Source organism: Elephantulus edwardii, unplaced genomic scaffold (assembly GCF_000299155.1).
Source record: "Elephantulus edwardii isolate Elephantulus edwardi_28Jun2011 unplaced genomic scaffold, EleEdw1.0 scaffold00045, whole genome shotgun sequence".
Taxonomy (NCBI): domain Eukaryota; kingdom Metazoa; phylum Chordata; class Mammalia; order Macroscelidea; family Macroscelididae; genus Elephantulus; species Elephantulus edwardii.
Window position 1 is genome coordinate 9333711 of NW_006399795.1, and position 13784 is coordinate 9347494.

Consider the following 13784-nt stretch of genomic DNA (forward strand, 5'->3'; position numbering starts at 1 on the left):
GCTTGCTGTTCTGTTAAATTTTGCTAGTCTTACTGGGGTGAGATGGTGATGGTATCTCATGGTTGTCTTGATTTGCATCTCTCTCAGAGCTAGGGTATTTGAGCATTTCTTCATGTGCTTGTTGGCCATCTGAATGTCTTCCTTGGTGAATGTTTTATGCTAAAGTGTGAATGGTTGATGAATCTGTTGCATAACCTTTCCTAGCAGCACTAGAGCTTCTTATGGGTCTTACCTGAACCCTCAGAGGTGGGGACCTGGTGGGTGGTCAGGACCTCTGGGGACCTCTCATTCCTCTCCCGTGGTTGCCTTTCCAGAGTTGCACACGCTGTGGCAGAATGAGGAGCGTGCTGCTGTGTCCTCGGGAAAGATCTATGACATTTGGCACCGGCGCCATGATTACTGGCTACTGGCCGGCATTGTGACGTATCCTTGGTCAGCCTAGGCTTGCAGGACTCGCCTGTTCTTTGTGGACCCCAGGGAGGATGCAGGGCATGGAGGGGGTGTCAGGAGCCAGTGAAGATAATGTCAAGGCCACTATCACAGCTCGGCTCTTCACATTCAGTCAGTTCTGACAATGGCTTTCTGAGGTGAGCACACCTGTAACCCCCTATTGGGCAGAGGAGGAAATGGATGCTCAGAAAGGCTAAGTTACTTGCCCAGGAACACACAGCAAGCATGTCAGACCTATCCGACTTCTCAATAAGTACCTTCAACTCAAATTGAGTGAATGGAAATGAGGTTTTCATTGATTTATTGTTGTTATTGGAGGGGTCACCATTACCATTAACTTTGTTTTAAAATTTTTGTTTTATTTTTATTTTATTTCTGTGTGCGTCAAATCTGATCTGACTGGTACAGGAGGAGATGGCCCCACCTTCTCCGGCAGAGCATCTGGTTGATTTGAACCACATATCTCTGGGATTGCAGTGCAGCTTCTTGCCACTAGGCCACCAGAGCTCCCCACCATTAATTTTTTTAAAAAATTTTATTATTTTTTGTGTGTGTGTACCGTCAAATCAGATCTGACTGGTACAGGAGGAGATTGTCCCGCCTTCTCTGGCAGAACATCTGGTGGATATGAACCGCACACCTCTGGCATTGCAGTGCAGCTTCTTGCCACTAGGCACTAGAGATGCTGTCATTAACTTCTCACTGGGGGCAGCTGAGGGTTAATGAGAACTTAAAGCCAGGATGCTGGACCCTGGGCTTGTTCTTCACGCCCATGCCAGCCACCAGAGCCCTGCCTCTCCCAGTGGTCAGATTTGCCCTTAACAGTTCCTGCTCCAGGCACGGCTATGCCCGCTGGCAGGACATCCAGAATGACCCGAGGTATATGATCCTCAACGAGCCCTTCAAGTCCGAGATCCACAAGGGCAACTACCTGGAGATGAAGAACAAGTTCCTGGCCCGCAGGTTCAAGGTGCGTGCTGAGGGGTGGGTCCAGGGCACAGGGTGTCAGGAAGCATGCGCTCTGACAGCTCTCAGGGTGGGTGTGTCCTTGTGCTAGGCCAGGATTCTTTCCCAGGAGGTGCGCTCCGTTTGGTTGGGGCCACCGGAGCACCCAGCTTGAGAGGGAAGGTTCCAGGGGCAAATGGACATGGACAGCCAGTGGGAGTGTGTCCCACCTCTCTCAGAGAGGAGGGGATATGTTGGTGGAGGGGGTGGCGTGGCCACAGTGTCCTGTCCTCTGCTCATCCCTCATGGTCCCCCAGCTGCTGGAGCAGGCGTTGGTCATTGAGGAGCAGCTGCGGAGGGCCGCGTACCTCAACATGACCCAGGACCCCAACCACCCGGCCATGGCCCTCAACGCCCGCCTGGCCGAGGTGGAGTGCCTTGCTGAGAGTCACCAGCACCTGTCCAAGGAGTCCCTTGCTGGGAACAAGCCTGCCAACGCTGTCCTTCACAAGGGTGAGAGCCACAGTCCCACAGTGCAGCCCTGCGAGAGCAACTGGCCAACCCACAGGGACACTTGGGGAAAGTTCTTAGCTTCAGAAAATCCAACTACCCTCCCTGGGCCACACCTCCGCTCTGGAGGCCTTGGTGGGCCTGGTGAAAGGGCGCCCCCTGGTGTCAGCTAGGAGCACGCAGTAATAGACCCGTTTATTGTAGCATCTCCCTGGACTGATGGAGGGTCACCCGGTACCCCACAGGGTGATCAGAGTAGAGCTATGTTGCATAGGATTTTCAAGGGATGATTCTTTTTAGACACAGATTGCCAGGCCTTTCTTCTGAGACACCTTTACATGAACTTGAACCTTCTTAACCTTTTGAGTTGTGGGGTATAGGTGCTTGAAAGCCCCCTGTCTTACCTCCTCACCCAGTCTTGAACCAGCTGGAGGAGCTGTTGAGTGACATGAAGGCGGATGTGACGCGCCTGCCCTCCATGTTGTCCCGCATCCCCCCAGTGGCTGCACGCCTCCAGATGTCAGAGCGTAGCATCCTGAGTCGCCTGACCAACCGGGCTGGTGACCCCACCATCCAGCAGGTCAGCATCTACCCTTGAGCCCTCCCCTGCCTCGGCACCCTCCCCTCCCCCGTACCTGCAGTGCGTGCTCCTTGCCTGGGGCCTGGATGGGGCCTTTGGACTTGACCTTTAAAGCTGGTGCTTGCCTCCAGGGCGCTTTCGGCTCCTCCCAGATGTACAACAACAACTTTGGGCCCAACTTCCGGGGCCCTGGACCGGGAGGGATTGTCAACTACAACCAGATGCCCCTGGGGCCCTATGTGACTGGTAGGTGCCCGTCCTCTTCCGGGCAGCATGCGCAGGGTGCCTTTCGGGGCCCCAGCCTGCCCGCTGCGGCACTGGGCCAGCATGGTTTTTTTTTCTCTCTCTCTTCCCAGATATCTAGCCGGTCCCGAGAAATCCCTCTGTTGCAGCGCACGGTTCCAGCTGAGGTAAGGCTGCCCCCACCCTCAGTTAGCAGATCAGGCCAAGCCAGAAGAGGGCCACATACCTGGTTTATGCCCCTAAGCCTTGTAGACCTTCCTACCAGAATTCAGGGGCTCTGAGAGTCTAGCCTGCAGCGCTTGGTGCTGGAATCTGGGAGTCCATAGTCTGTTCAGGCTTCAGACTTCTAGATTCTTCTTGGACACTGGGACAGCCAGTGGATAGGGTGGTACTTCCTTTGTGAAACATGTCCATATGCATGCATATCCCTGTGCAGAGGGTCAGGAATTATTCCTGTCTCCCACTGTGTGTCAATCTTGGTCTCACACACTCTGTGCCCAGGACGCAGAAGGTGGCTACGGCTGCCTGACCGGTAAGTCTTACTGGCTGGGAGATGGGAAGTTATTTCAGCTACATGTTCAGCTCTTCTTACTCCAGCCTAGTCTGTCTTCATGGTCACTGTTGCTGAGGGTGGAGGCACAGGGGTTCCAGACTGGCTGCCCCCGTGGGCTGCTTCCTCGGAGGAGGGGTTTGCTGGCTCTCTGGATGTAGTCAGTGGCCTGGTCTAGGGCCTGAGGCAAGAAGTCTGGGAAACCTTGTGATCATCTCTGGTGTGTGACAGACACGTAGCAGGTGAGGTGATAAGCTGTGAGGTTCCCCCCACGGCAGTGCCCCCCAACTGTGTAACTCCTTTCTTCCCCTGCAGCCACGCCTGCCAGGTCACCTGCCAGACCCCCATGGGAGAGAAAAGCTCCTGCCTTTTTAGAAGCCGGTGCCACTTGGGGACCAAAAGGGAAACTGAGTCATGCCATCACATGGAGGACGAGGCCAGCCTGGCTGGGCCAGACCCCAGAAGTGCCACCTCATCACAGTTGAAGTGTTCTTCCACACAATCACCAACACCCACGGCCACCTGGATGTGCAAGGCTTGGCCACGTCGTCCACAGCGGCTTCCTAGTGGAGATTTCATTTGTTTGTACATCTTTTGCACTTTCTTATTGAAGACTTGAACATTTGTCTTGATAAAAATTGAATGAAGTACGGCGTCTAACCTCACAGCACTTACATCTTTCTCCTGTCATCGGGCACCAGACTGGAAATTTCTGGAAGCCCAGCCGCTGCCCTGTGGACTGACCCTCCCCTCCCGGGGAGAACAGTGTCCAGGGCCTGGGTCCCCCCCAGGTGGCCTACTCTCCTGTTTGTGCTAGTGGGACTGTGCCTCTGCCCTGGTCGCCACCTGCTTGGGGCAGCCCCCAGCACCAAGTGGGCAGGTCTGAAGGAGGGCCTGTCTAGCCTGATGCCAGAGGCCCTGACTTATGCCCAGGGTTTAGAGAGGATGTATATCTACCCTTCCTGAGAGGGCTGGGGACCACCAGCTATGTCCTGCCACCTTCGTTGACAGGTGCCTGTCCTGTCCTGGCGTGTCTTGCAGCCAGCGGGCCCTCTGTCCCTGCAGGTGTGGCAGACCCAGCGTGTGCGCCTGGGGTGAGGGTGGGGCACGGGATGGGATGTAGTCTTGGAGCTGGGGCTGCTGCAGGGAGGAGTTGCCCTCTGCAGGCCTGCAGTTGTGGAAGGTGAGAGAGTGTTAGCCTGTAGAGTCCAGTCCCCCCACCTCCCTGTGCAGAGTCTCATACCCCCCACTCTTCCAGCCTGGACTTGTCCCTGCTCTTCTGCGTGGGTCACTGGGGCGCGGCCACAGCTGCCCTTAGAGCTTAGTTTGAGAAGTTTGTTTGCAGGCAGGGGAGTAGAGCCGATGGCATCTCTCAGCCCCTTCCTTTGGGCACCCCAAGCTTGTTTACTGTTAAGAATGCCCCCATCCTTCAAAATTCTCCTTAGCGGCCCACCCGACTCCACCCCAGCCCACTGAATGGCTCAAGGAAGGGTCTCGAGTGGTCGGTCCCGGGTTGGCCTCTCGGGAGGAATTTTCAAGTCTTGAGTAGGGAGTGTCCCTGAGGAGGGTCCTGGTGCAGAATCCTGTCTGTGAGGGGCTTAGAGAGAAGCAAGTGGGGCTGGGGGTGGCGCCTGCAGAAGTAGGGGGAGTGGACATGCAATGTGTTTGTGGGGTCTGCTGGCCGAGAGAGACCGGGTCTGGATTGGTGGTTCAGGCCTTTCTCGCTGTCTTGGACCGAGGACCTGGGCAGTTTTGCTTACTCCCTGAGCCTCACAGGTCCTCATCTGTCAAATGGCTCACTCAATCCCTGGATAGGGCTGGACCCCCAGGGTCCCTTCTTTTCTGGACATTCCCTACAGGACCCATCAGACCCTGGGGTGGCCGTGGTGGAGTGGAGACGTCCTGGTCCTGCCCACTAGGGGGCGCAAGTGTAGAGAATGCACTGAGGGGCAGTGTGGGCTTCAGGGGCATATTGCATTGACTGTGCCCACCACCCGCCCTGCCAAGGGTGGGCTCATTCTGGACCATGGTGGTCTATCCTGTCACGTCGACTGTGTGCTGTGTCCTCCCACCAGTGTTTCTTGCAAATATCCCTGCCTTAGGCCCTGGCAATGTGACCCAGCCCAGGGCCCTGTGAGGCTCCCTCCCCACTTGGCCAGTTCTGAAGTTGGCAGATTGCAGTGGACAGTCGTGTGTGAATGGCTGGGAGGTGGATGGCCTGGCAGGACTGGTGGTCCCTACCCAGGCCCTCCTTCCCTGTTGGTCCTGAGGCCTGCCCTGTCCCCTGGCCCTCGTCCTCTCCCAGGCTAGAGGCTGAATCTGGCTCCCCAAGATAGTCTAGCACCCAGCAAGCAGGGCTTTGCCAAGGGGCTTTTTGCTTGTTTGTTTTGGGAGAGGAAAGAAAAGCATCTTCCGACTGTTTTCTTCTTGGTTTTTTTGGTTATCTACTCAAAGTACTGCTGCTGGTGGGGGCTGGCATCTGCTGCCTCTGGTATCTTTGGCTGGGTTTGGTTTTAGCTGCTGGCGGAAGGTGGGTCCTTGTGTGCGTGTCCTGAGGCACCAGTTTTTATTTCGGTCACATTATCATTTCGCCCAGCACTGAGTCAGCCTTCTGTTGAGCCACCTTTGGTCAGAAGGCACTGTCTGCCGGGATTGAGGTATTGGATAGGCCATGTCCAGAGGGCCTCCCTCACACCCACACCAGCCCTGGAAGGCCCCCTTCTCTTTGAGACATGTGATCTGGGGACAGCTCCCTAGGTTTTGTCTTCGCCCAGAGGAGGCCCAGGACATCCCCACCCTGCTCGGAATGGCCAAGTCCTGCTGAGCTAGACGCTCACCCTCCCTCTTGCTGGAGTTACTTGCAGGATACTCTCCCATGCTGGGGGCGGGTGCTGATGGAGTCCTGGCTCAGGGACAACTGCAGCCTCTGCCTTGCTCATACTTCTTGACCACAGGCATGCAGAGGGTGGGCCAAGGAACAAATGCCTCCCAGACCTGAGGGGAGGTTGGTGCCCTGGGGGAGGGGCTGGGCTGGAGGGAGGTTGCCACTTCCTCTCTTCTGTTTTGGGACCTGGTCACAGATGTGGACGTCTTCCTCCTGTGCCAACAGAGGTGTGGATGGAGATACTGGCACTGGGCCCTCCCATAGATCCCGAAGTTTACAGGTTGTGGCGCGTCAGCCCAAAGTCATTGGCGTTGTTGTGTTGTGGGATTTTTTTTTTTAAATTTCAAAATTTTTTTTTTTCTTAAATAAAGTATTTTTTTAGGTACGATTACCCAGAAAGGGCCTGTTGGGGATGTGTGTGTGTGTGTGTGTGTGTGTGTGTGTGTGTGTGTGTGTGTCCTGAGCTCCTTGGGGAGAGATGGAACCCCACTTTCCCTAGCCTGGAGATGGGAGAGGTAAAGGGAGGAGGGGAGGAGCTGACCTACCACCCAACCCATCTGTCCCAGCTGGTGAGGACCTGAACCCCAGGTGGGAAGGGGGAGCACCCTGCTGGTTGATGTGCTGGGCTTTGTGGGCGGGTCCTTGGTGGGGGCTGAGCTCTGGGATCTGAGCTGAGTGTCCTCTGGAGCTGTGGCTTATCCTGTCCTCGCCTTCCGTGGCCAGGACCTGTGGGAGGGGTGACAGACCAGCCAACACAATCACATTTACTTTGTACTCTGTGTATATGTTTTGATTTCTGTGTTTTAATAAATCCTTTGGGAAAGGATTGAATCAGTGTGTTTTCCTGAGTCTAATCTGGGGAGGGAGCTGAGGGCGGGAGGGGTGTTGGGTGCTGGGGAAGGGGTTTTAGGTGTTGAGTGTCAACTAATGCCTTCTTCCACTTGAAACCTCAGTCCCACATAGCTAAGAGGTTTACTGGGAAGGAGGGGAACCCCACCAAGGAGTGAGCTTGCTCTTCCTACAGATACTGCATCAGAGAAACAGCCTCAGACCCCTTGACTTCATTGTCATCTGAGACCAGCTGCCTAGAAAGGGACTGGGGGTGGGGCGGGGCACAGCAGCCTCAGCAACCAACTCTGGCCTTAGGGGGTCCCTGAGAGTGTGTGCGCACTGAGGGGGGTCGGGAGAAGACTTATTTTTAAAATTTTATTAATTTTTTGTGTGTGTACCATCAAATTGTATCTGACTGGTACAGGAGGAGATTGTCCCTCCTCCAGCAGAGCATCTGGTGGATTCGAACCATTTACCTCTGGGATTGCAGTGCAGCTTCTTGCCACTAGGCCACCAGAGCTCCCTAAGACACATATTTTGACGGACCCCTGCGCTGAGCAGCCTGGGAGGTTGTGAGGTCTTTGTATCACTCACAGGTCCTTGGTGCCCCCTCCCCCCTTCCTGTGGTTGCTGTCTTCTCCCCCACTCCCCAGAGCCCCTTCCCACACTGAGAGCCAGAGCCAGCTTCGGAGACCACCGGGCTTGGGTTTATTTCGTCATTCATAAATACAGTGGCTGTGTCTCGGTCTGTGGCGTGTCTGGAAGCAGGCGAGAGCAGTCTGCCTAATGGGATGCGGTTAGCATGGGAACCAGTCATTTAAAAAAAAGGCCAGAGAAGCACGGTATTTACATGACTTGAAGAGAACGGACACTGGAAGCAAGCTCCTCTGTCCTTCCCGGGTCCTCGGACTTGACAAACAGCATTTCGGATGGGAGACAGAGGGGAGTCATGAGCTTCCCAGCCTGGACCCCATTCCTATGTCAGCATTCTTGGTGTGGGGGAGGCTAGCAGAGGGCCAAGGCTGCTTGGCAGCACAGAGCTCTTGGGAGACCCCATCTTAGTTCTCTGGAGACTTGAGAGCCCCAGGTAAGGAGCAGGCTACCCTTCCAGGGCTGCTTGGGGCAGGGGGTCCTTGCCCAGGTTCTGTGCCCCTGGTCGGAGTTCCCTGTGGCTCCCACCACTACCATCTCCCACCCACCAGTCAGGGGAAGGATCTCCAGGAAGCAGAGCCCCTGCTCCTGGTAGTTGGCATGGGGGCACATGGAACCCCTCAGAACAGTGGTCTGGCACGCCTGCATCTCAGGCTTCGCTGAGTTGGGGGTGGGGCCCACCTGCATAGCACTTGGGAAACAGCGGCCCCTCTACCCCAGAGCCGCTGCACCCAGCCCATCTCACAGTGGGCAGGGTGGGAGCAGGAACGCCTAAGGGGCTCTGTGCTCTCTGCCAGCTCAGGGGTTGGAGTCAGGGCCGTCCTGGGCCCAGCCGTACAGGCCTGAGGACAGCAGACTGTAGGTTCTGTCGTGGGAGTGTGATACCCCAGCCTGGTGTGGTGGGAGGGCTGGCCACAGACCAAGCTGCCCTCCGGAGGCTTTTCTGGTGCCAAGACGGGAGTTGGTGGAGGGGCCAGGGATGAGCAGGGTCTGACTCCTGGGCTTGGTCCCAGGTGGGCGGTGGGGAAAGAGTTGTTCATCCCACCTCTCGCTTCGTAGCTTTCCTAAAGCCAAGCTCACAGGGGCCAGCCGTGCTGGGCTGGCCCCTCAGGAGAGTGACCTGCACAGGAACCGCTGGGCCTGCCCTGGAGCATGAGGCAGGGGCTCTTGGGGTTCCTGTCACATCTGGCACTGGTTGGCCTGGGGTGGAAAGGGGGTGAGCAGTGGGGCCTGGTGCCCTGCCCCTAGCCTGGACCGCCATTCTATTCCACCGGCCTGGGCTTCTGGCCGCCAGCCTCTTCTCAGCACAGTCCTCACCGTCCCTCCCATCCTCCCTCCATCTCTCCCCCCTTTCCAGGGTGGGAGAAGGGAAGAGGATGGCCTCCTAGATATCCCTCTCTTGGGTGGGGGTGGGAGGTTTGGGGCAGCACTTTCTGTTCATTTGCTCCGACTAGGCGGGCAGTCCGATCAGTTCTGACTTATGGTGGCCTGTGTGTGCCAGAGTAGAGTGTGTTCCATGAGGTCTTCAAGGCTGTGACATTCTGCAAGCAGATTGCCAGCCTCTCTTCCCGGGGTACATCTAGCGGGAGTTTTGAACCATCAAACTTTTAGTTAGTAGTTGAGCACTTTAACTATTTGTGCCATCCAGGGTTCCTTGTCCATCTTTTCTAAGCTCCCACCTAGAAACTCGTGAGAACTTCAAGACATGCCCCTCACCCTGATGATTTGAGAGGGGTCTTATGTGGCCCCGCTCCACGGACCGATTCCCAGGGGTCTTCTCTGACACTGGAGCGACCACCAGTGGTCAGGTCTCCCCCCTCTGGGCCTGCAATCTATGCAGAAAGCCCAGTTCCCCACTTCATTGGCAGCGCCCCACCTGTGTGCTCGGCAGCCACAGTCCTGTGAAGAAGCGCTCAGCCTCGGGCCTCCAGAGCGGGACCTCCAGAGTGGGCAACGGTGGCGCGGCGGGAGGGCAGGCGGGGTCAGGAGGGGCTGACAGGGAGCCTGCTCCGCCAGCCTCTCCCCAGCGCTCCGCTCCCTGGTCTGGGGTTCAACAATACCTTTACCAATCTTTCCAGGAGGAAGCTGGGTGCTTGAAATGGGGCTCTGAACCTAATGGGTGCCCCAAATTTCAGAGGTAAGCCTCCCTCAACTCCCTTACTCTGCCAGGGATGGCTCAGCTCTGCGTGGGGGTTAAGGGCTGGGCTATCACTGCTGGGGGGGTGTGAAGGGCAGAGCAGCTGCATGTGGGGAAGTGGCTAGGCAGAGGGGTGTGACATAAGGCTCAGTAGAATGTACTGGAGACTTTGTGGGGCCCAGGTAGGGAGGCCCTGCCCTCAAAGGCTCCTGGGAGTAAAAGGGGGCACAGAAAGAGCCAAATCCGCTTTCTTTTCACAGGACTGCTCCCTCTCCCCTAGCAGCAAGTGTTGTGGGGAGCTTCCCAGGAGTGGAAAGACCCCCCCTGGAAAGGTCCGCTGGGGCTTGCTTAGGGAAGGGGGTGCAGGGCCGAAGCTGGGAAGAATGGGGGTTTCTTCTTCCGGGAGGGCAGAGGTCTCTGAGTGTCCTTCCCTACTGGTCAGGTCCCCAGCTCCGAGTTGAGCAGCCACTTGGTCACTTGGTGAGTTGTGTCTTTTGGAAGCAAACCACACTCTTCACTGTGCTTCAGAACAGCGTAAGCAAGCGAGCGAACAGAGACTGGGCGGGAGAGGGAACTGTCCGAGCGGCCGAGGTGGGGCTTCTTAGGATCTGTAATCCTTTTTGCTGTAGGGTTTGTTGCCTAAAATACTATCAATCTCGTGGATGATGGAGGATGACAATTTGGGGAGGACCTGCAGGCAAAGATGAGACTGGATCAGAATCCCACTCACGAGACGGGCCAGGCCTGCAGAGCAGGTGGGTGGCATTCGCCTGAATGTTCCACTGGCCTGATCAAGCCTTACCTCAGCACATCTGGGCTTCATCTGCAGAACGACTGGGGCACAGAAGAGGCGGAACCTGGTTTATATTTTCTCCACAAATTCCAGGGTGCTCAGAATCTTTCAAATGGGTGGTACACCAAACCTACCACTGTTTAGCTGGTTCTGACTCACACAGCCCGACAGGACAGATTAGAGCTACCACAGGCTGGGAATCTTTACTGAAGCAGTGGCTTCATCTTCTTCCCTTAGAGCGGCTGCTGGGTCCCACTTCCTGCCTTTCTGGGCTCCTTAGAAGGATCGGGGTGGCGTTTGCTGTTGCTCTTACGCACCACGTGGTGTTTGCTGTTGCTCTTACGCACCACGTGGTGTTTGCTGTTGCTCTTACGCACCACCACGTAGTGTTTGCTGAGCTGACCTTCCACTGGCTTTTCAGATGCTTATCTTTCTCCCATGGAGCAGCTGGTGGATTTGAACCCTGTGCCTTGGGGTTGGCAGCACAGCTCCTTACTATAAGTCACCAGAGCTCCCTCTAGCAGGACGGCTGTTGCTGTTGTGTGCCATCAAGTCAGCACTGACTCATAGCTGACGCTCCAATTGGCTTTCAGAGGCAGTAAATCACATAGGAGAAGACTGCCCATCCTTCTCCCGCAGAACAGCTAATGGATTCGAACCATGTGCCTTTGGGTTGGCAGCACAGCTTCTTACCACTAGGCCACCAGAGCTCCCTAGAAGGATGGTTGGAGCATAAAATGAAGATTCTGGGGCATGACACCTGATTTCCACCTGCCCAAACTGCTCTTTTGAGTCTTCTCTGCCTTACCTGGCAGTGATGCCACCTTTAGGGACAAAATCCTGAGAGCCCTCTTAGATGCCAGTCTCTCTCATCCTCAGGTTCAGTTTGTCAGCAGACTCTACTCTTCCCACTTTCAAAAGGGCCTAGGACCCAACACCGCTCCCATCTCCCAACCACCTAACTTCCCCCTGGGCACCTGCCGCTGCCTCTCTGCTTCCTGAAGCCTTTTCCCTACTCAGAAGAAATAATGAATGAAACCAAGCCAATGCCCTCAGGCCCACCCTGCATGGGTCCAATGGGAGCTGGGCTCCACCGCACTTGCAAAAGCTGAGTTTTCGGAAGCAGATTGCCAGGACTTTCTTACAAGGTACCTGGAGTGAATGTAAACTTCCAGCCACTGTGTCAGCAGTTGAGCAAATGGTTTGCATTGCCCAGGGACTCCAGAGAGAGGAATCCTATAGAAACCCAGTCTGCTCATGGCCCTCCTTGGCTCCCCAATCACAAAAGACACCAAAGTCCCCACAAAGGCCCAGAGGGCCCCAGCGGTCTGTGTCCATACCCTCTGACCTCACCAGCTGTCCTGTCTCCTCTGTCCCAGCTCGCCTTGCTTTCTCTGCTGTGCTGGTCTGGCTCCCACCCGGGCCTCTGTTCCAGCCATGAAACTTTCTTCCCCACGAATTCCCACAGCCTGCTCCCTCCCTGGTCATTTTCTCAGCAAGCTTGCCCTAGTGACATCCTTTCAACTTGGGGCACCATTCCACCTCCCTCCCATCCCCAGGGGGGCATTCCTGGGTACCCTTTCCTGTCTCTGATTACTTGTCTTCCCCTCAGCATTCATCATTGTCTAATGCGGGTACTCTGCTTAGCTTTGGCATTGAGTGTTTATTCTCTGTTCTTGCTAGAAAGTGAGATGGTCAAGAGCAGAGACTGGCATAAAACAGCACACTTACTGATCTGACAGAGTCTGGTGGAATCCCAGAAAGATGGCCCTCAGTCACCCTTCAAGCCTGGAACCAGTGACTCACTCACCACCTTCAAGTTAGAAGTAACTCACAGCTGAACCCTCTGGCGGGTTTTCAGAGGCTGTAAACTGCATGGAAGGAGCTTGTCCATCCCTCTCCCCCGGAGCAGCGGGTGGAATCAAACCACTTGCCTTTGGGTGGGTGGCACAACTCCTTACCCACTAGGCTACCAGGTGATAAACAGAGCTTGTTGGTGTAGTTCATAGGGCACTCCACTGCTAACTCTTCTGGCAATTCAAATCCATTAGCAGCTAATTGGGATGAAGATGGGGCAATTTTCTCCCATGCAAATTACAGGTTTGGAAAGCTGTGAGTGGATTCCAACTCCACAGCAATGAGGTGAAGAGGGATAAGGGGAAGGCCTTCACTCCCTTAGAATAACCAACCATGTAAGATCAAAAGGGCAGTGTTTGCTCAAGGAGAAAGCTGAGAGGAAAGGGAGAGGAAAGAAGAACCAGTGGAAATGGGAATCACAGGGAGGAAGTGGGGAGAGAGCTGTTCCAATGTGGAGGTTGTAATGAGTGTCGCAGAACAACTGCTAAATGGAAAAGCAATTTGTAAACTTTCATGCAAATCATAACAAAAGGTTTAAAAACAAACAGATGATCAAAGGCACAGGGATCAGTTCACACCGTGGTATCCCCTGTGCCCAGACCAGTGCAGTCGGTACTCTGGGAGTATGGGGGACCGGGAAGGGCGGGGCCCGGCCCTCCGCTCACCTGTATCGCTCCGATGTTCTCCATGAGCTGGTCTGCACTGGAAGCCCCTAGGAGGACAGAGCTGACTCCTTCGTTTCGGAGGCACCAGGCTGGGGGTGGCAAGGTTACGGATGCTAGCGTCACACCCACTGCTAGGGCCCTTTCCCTCTTGATCTGGGGGCCAAGGGTACCCAGAGCAGGGGCCTGGCAAGCCCAGTGCCCAATGCCCACCCTCAGAACAGGGTTGGGTGGGGCTTTGTCCAAGGGCCTTGGGTGTTGGGGGAAGCCCTGTAGTGAGGTGGCTCTAGTGAGCAGGACCCTGTCCTCTCCCACTGAATACAGGAGCCCTCCCACTCATGGCTGGCTGACAGAGGGGTGGCTCAGGCCCTCAGAGACCCTTAGCATCTCCCCAGGGACACGTCCTACACCCAGAGCCCTGTCACCCGTGGCTAGCTGATAAGAGAGATGGCTTGGATATTTGGGGATTCCCTATTATCTCCCCAAGGATACTGGCCCGGGCAATTACCAATGGTCAGCTAGGAGAACTCTGTTCAGGACCTCTTCCCTCCCTGACCTGACCCCAGCCTGTTACCTATGGCCAGCTGGGAGAGGGACACGACTCAGGGACCTCCACCCTCCCCGACCTGACCCAGCCTGTTACCTATGGCCAGCTGGGAGGGGGACACTACTTAGGGACCTCCACCCTCCC

General features: G+C 55.8%; 2 protein-coding genes across 5 annotated transcripts in view; one reads left to right on the forward strand and one right to left on the reverse strand.

Annotated features, from left to right (window-relative positions):
* The window catches only part of CHD5 (chromodomain helicase DNA binding protein 5), a 72977-nt gene extending 69046 nt beyond the window's left edge, over positions 1-3931 (forward strand). Inside the window, exons 36-42 of the mRNA XM_006885799.1 lie at positions 315-423; positions 1288-1420; positions 1713-1908; positions 2322-2485; positions 2617-2731; positions 2842-2895; positions 3594-3931. Of these exons, the coding sequence (XP_006885861.1) occupies positions 315-423; positions 1288-1420; positions 1713-1908; positions 2322-2485; positions 2617-2731; positions 2842-2849 (725 nt within the window). The 3' untranslated portion in view covers positions 2850-2895; positions 3594-3931. The remainder of the gene's footprint in view (positions 1-314; positions 424-1287; positions 1421-1712; positions 1909-2321; positions 2486-2616; positions 2732-2841; positions 2896-3593) is intronic.
* Positions 3932-10269: 6338 nt separating this feature from the next.
* The window catches only part of KCNAB2 (potassium voltage-gated channel, shaker-related subfamily, beta member 2), a 79086-nt gene continuing 75571 nt past the window's right edge, over positions 10270-13784 (reverse strand). For 3 of the 4 annotated variants that reach the window (XM_006885803.1, XM_006885802.1, XM_006885801.1), the window contains 2 exons: positions 13097-13185; positions 10270-10472 (listed from right to left, as the gene is read on the reverse strand). In XM_006885803.1, the coding sequence (XP_006885865.1) occupies positions 10383-10472; positions 13097-13185 (179 nt within the window). In that variant the 3' untranslated portion in view covers positions 10270-10382. The remainder of the gene's footprint in view (positions 10473-13096; positions 13186-13784) is intronic. The other variant, XM_006885800.1, reaches the window with a different exon arrangement.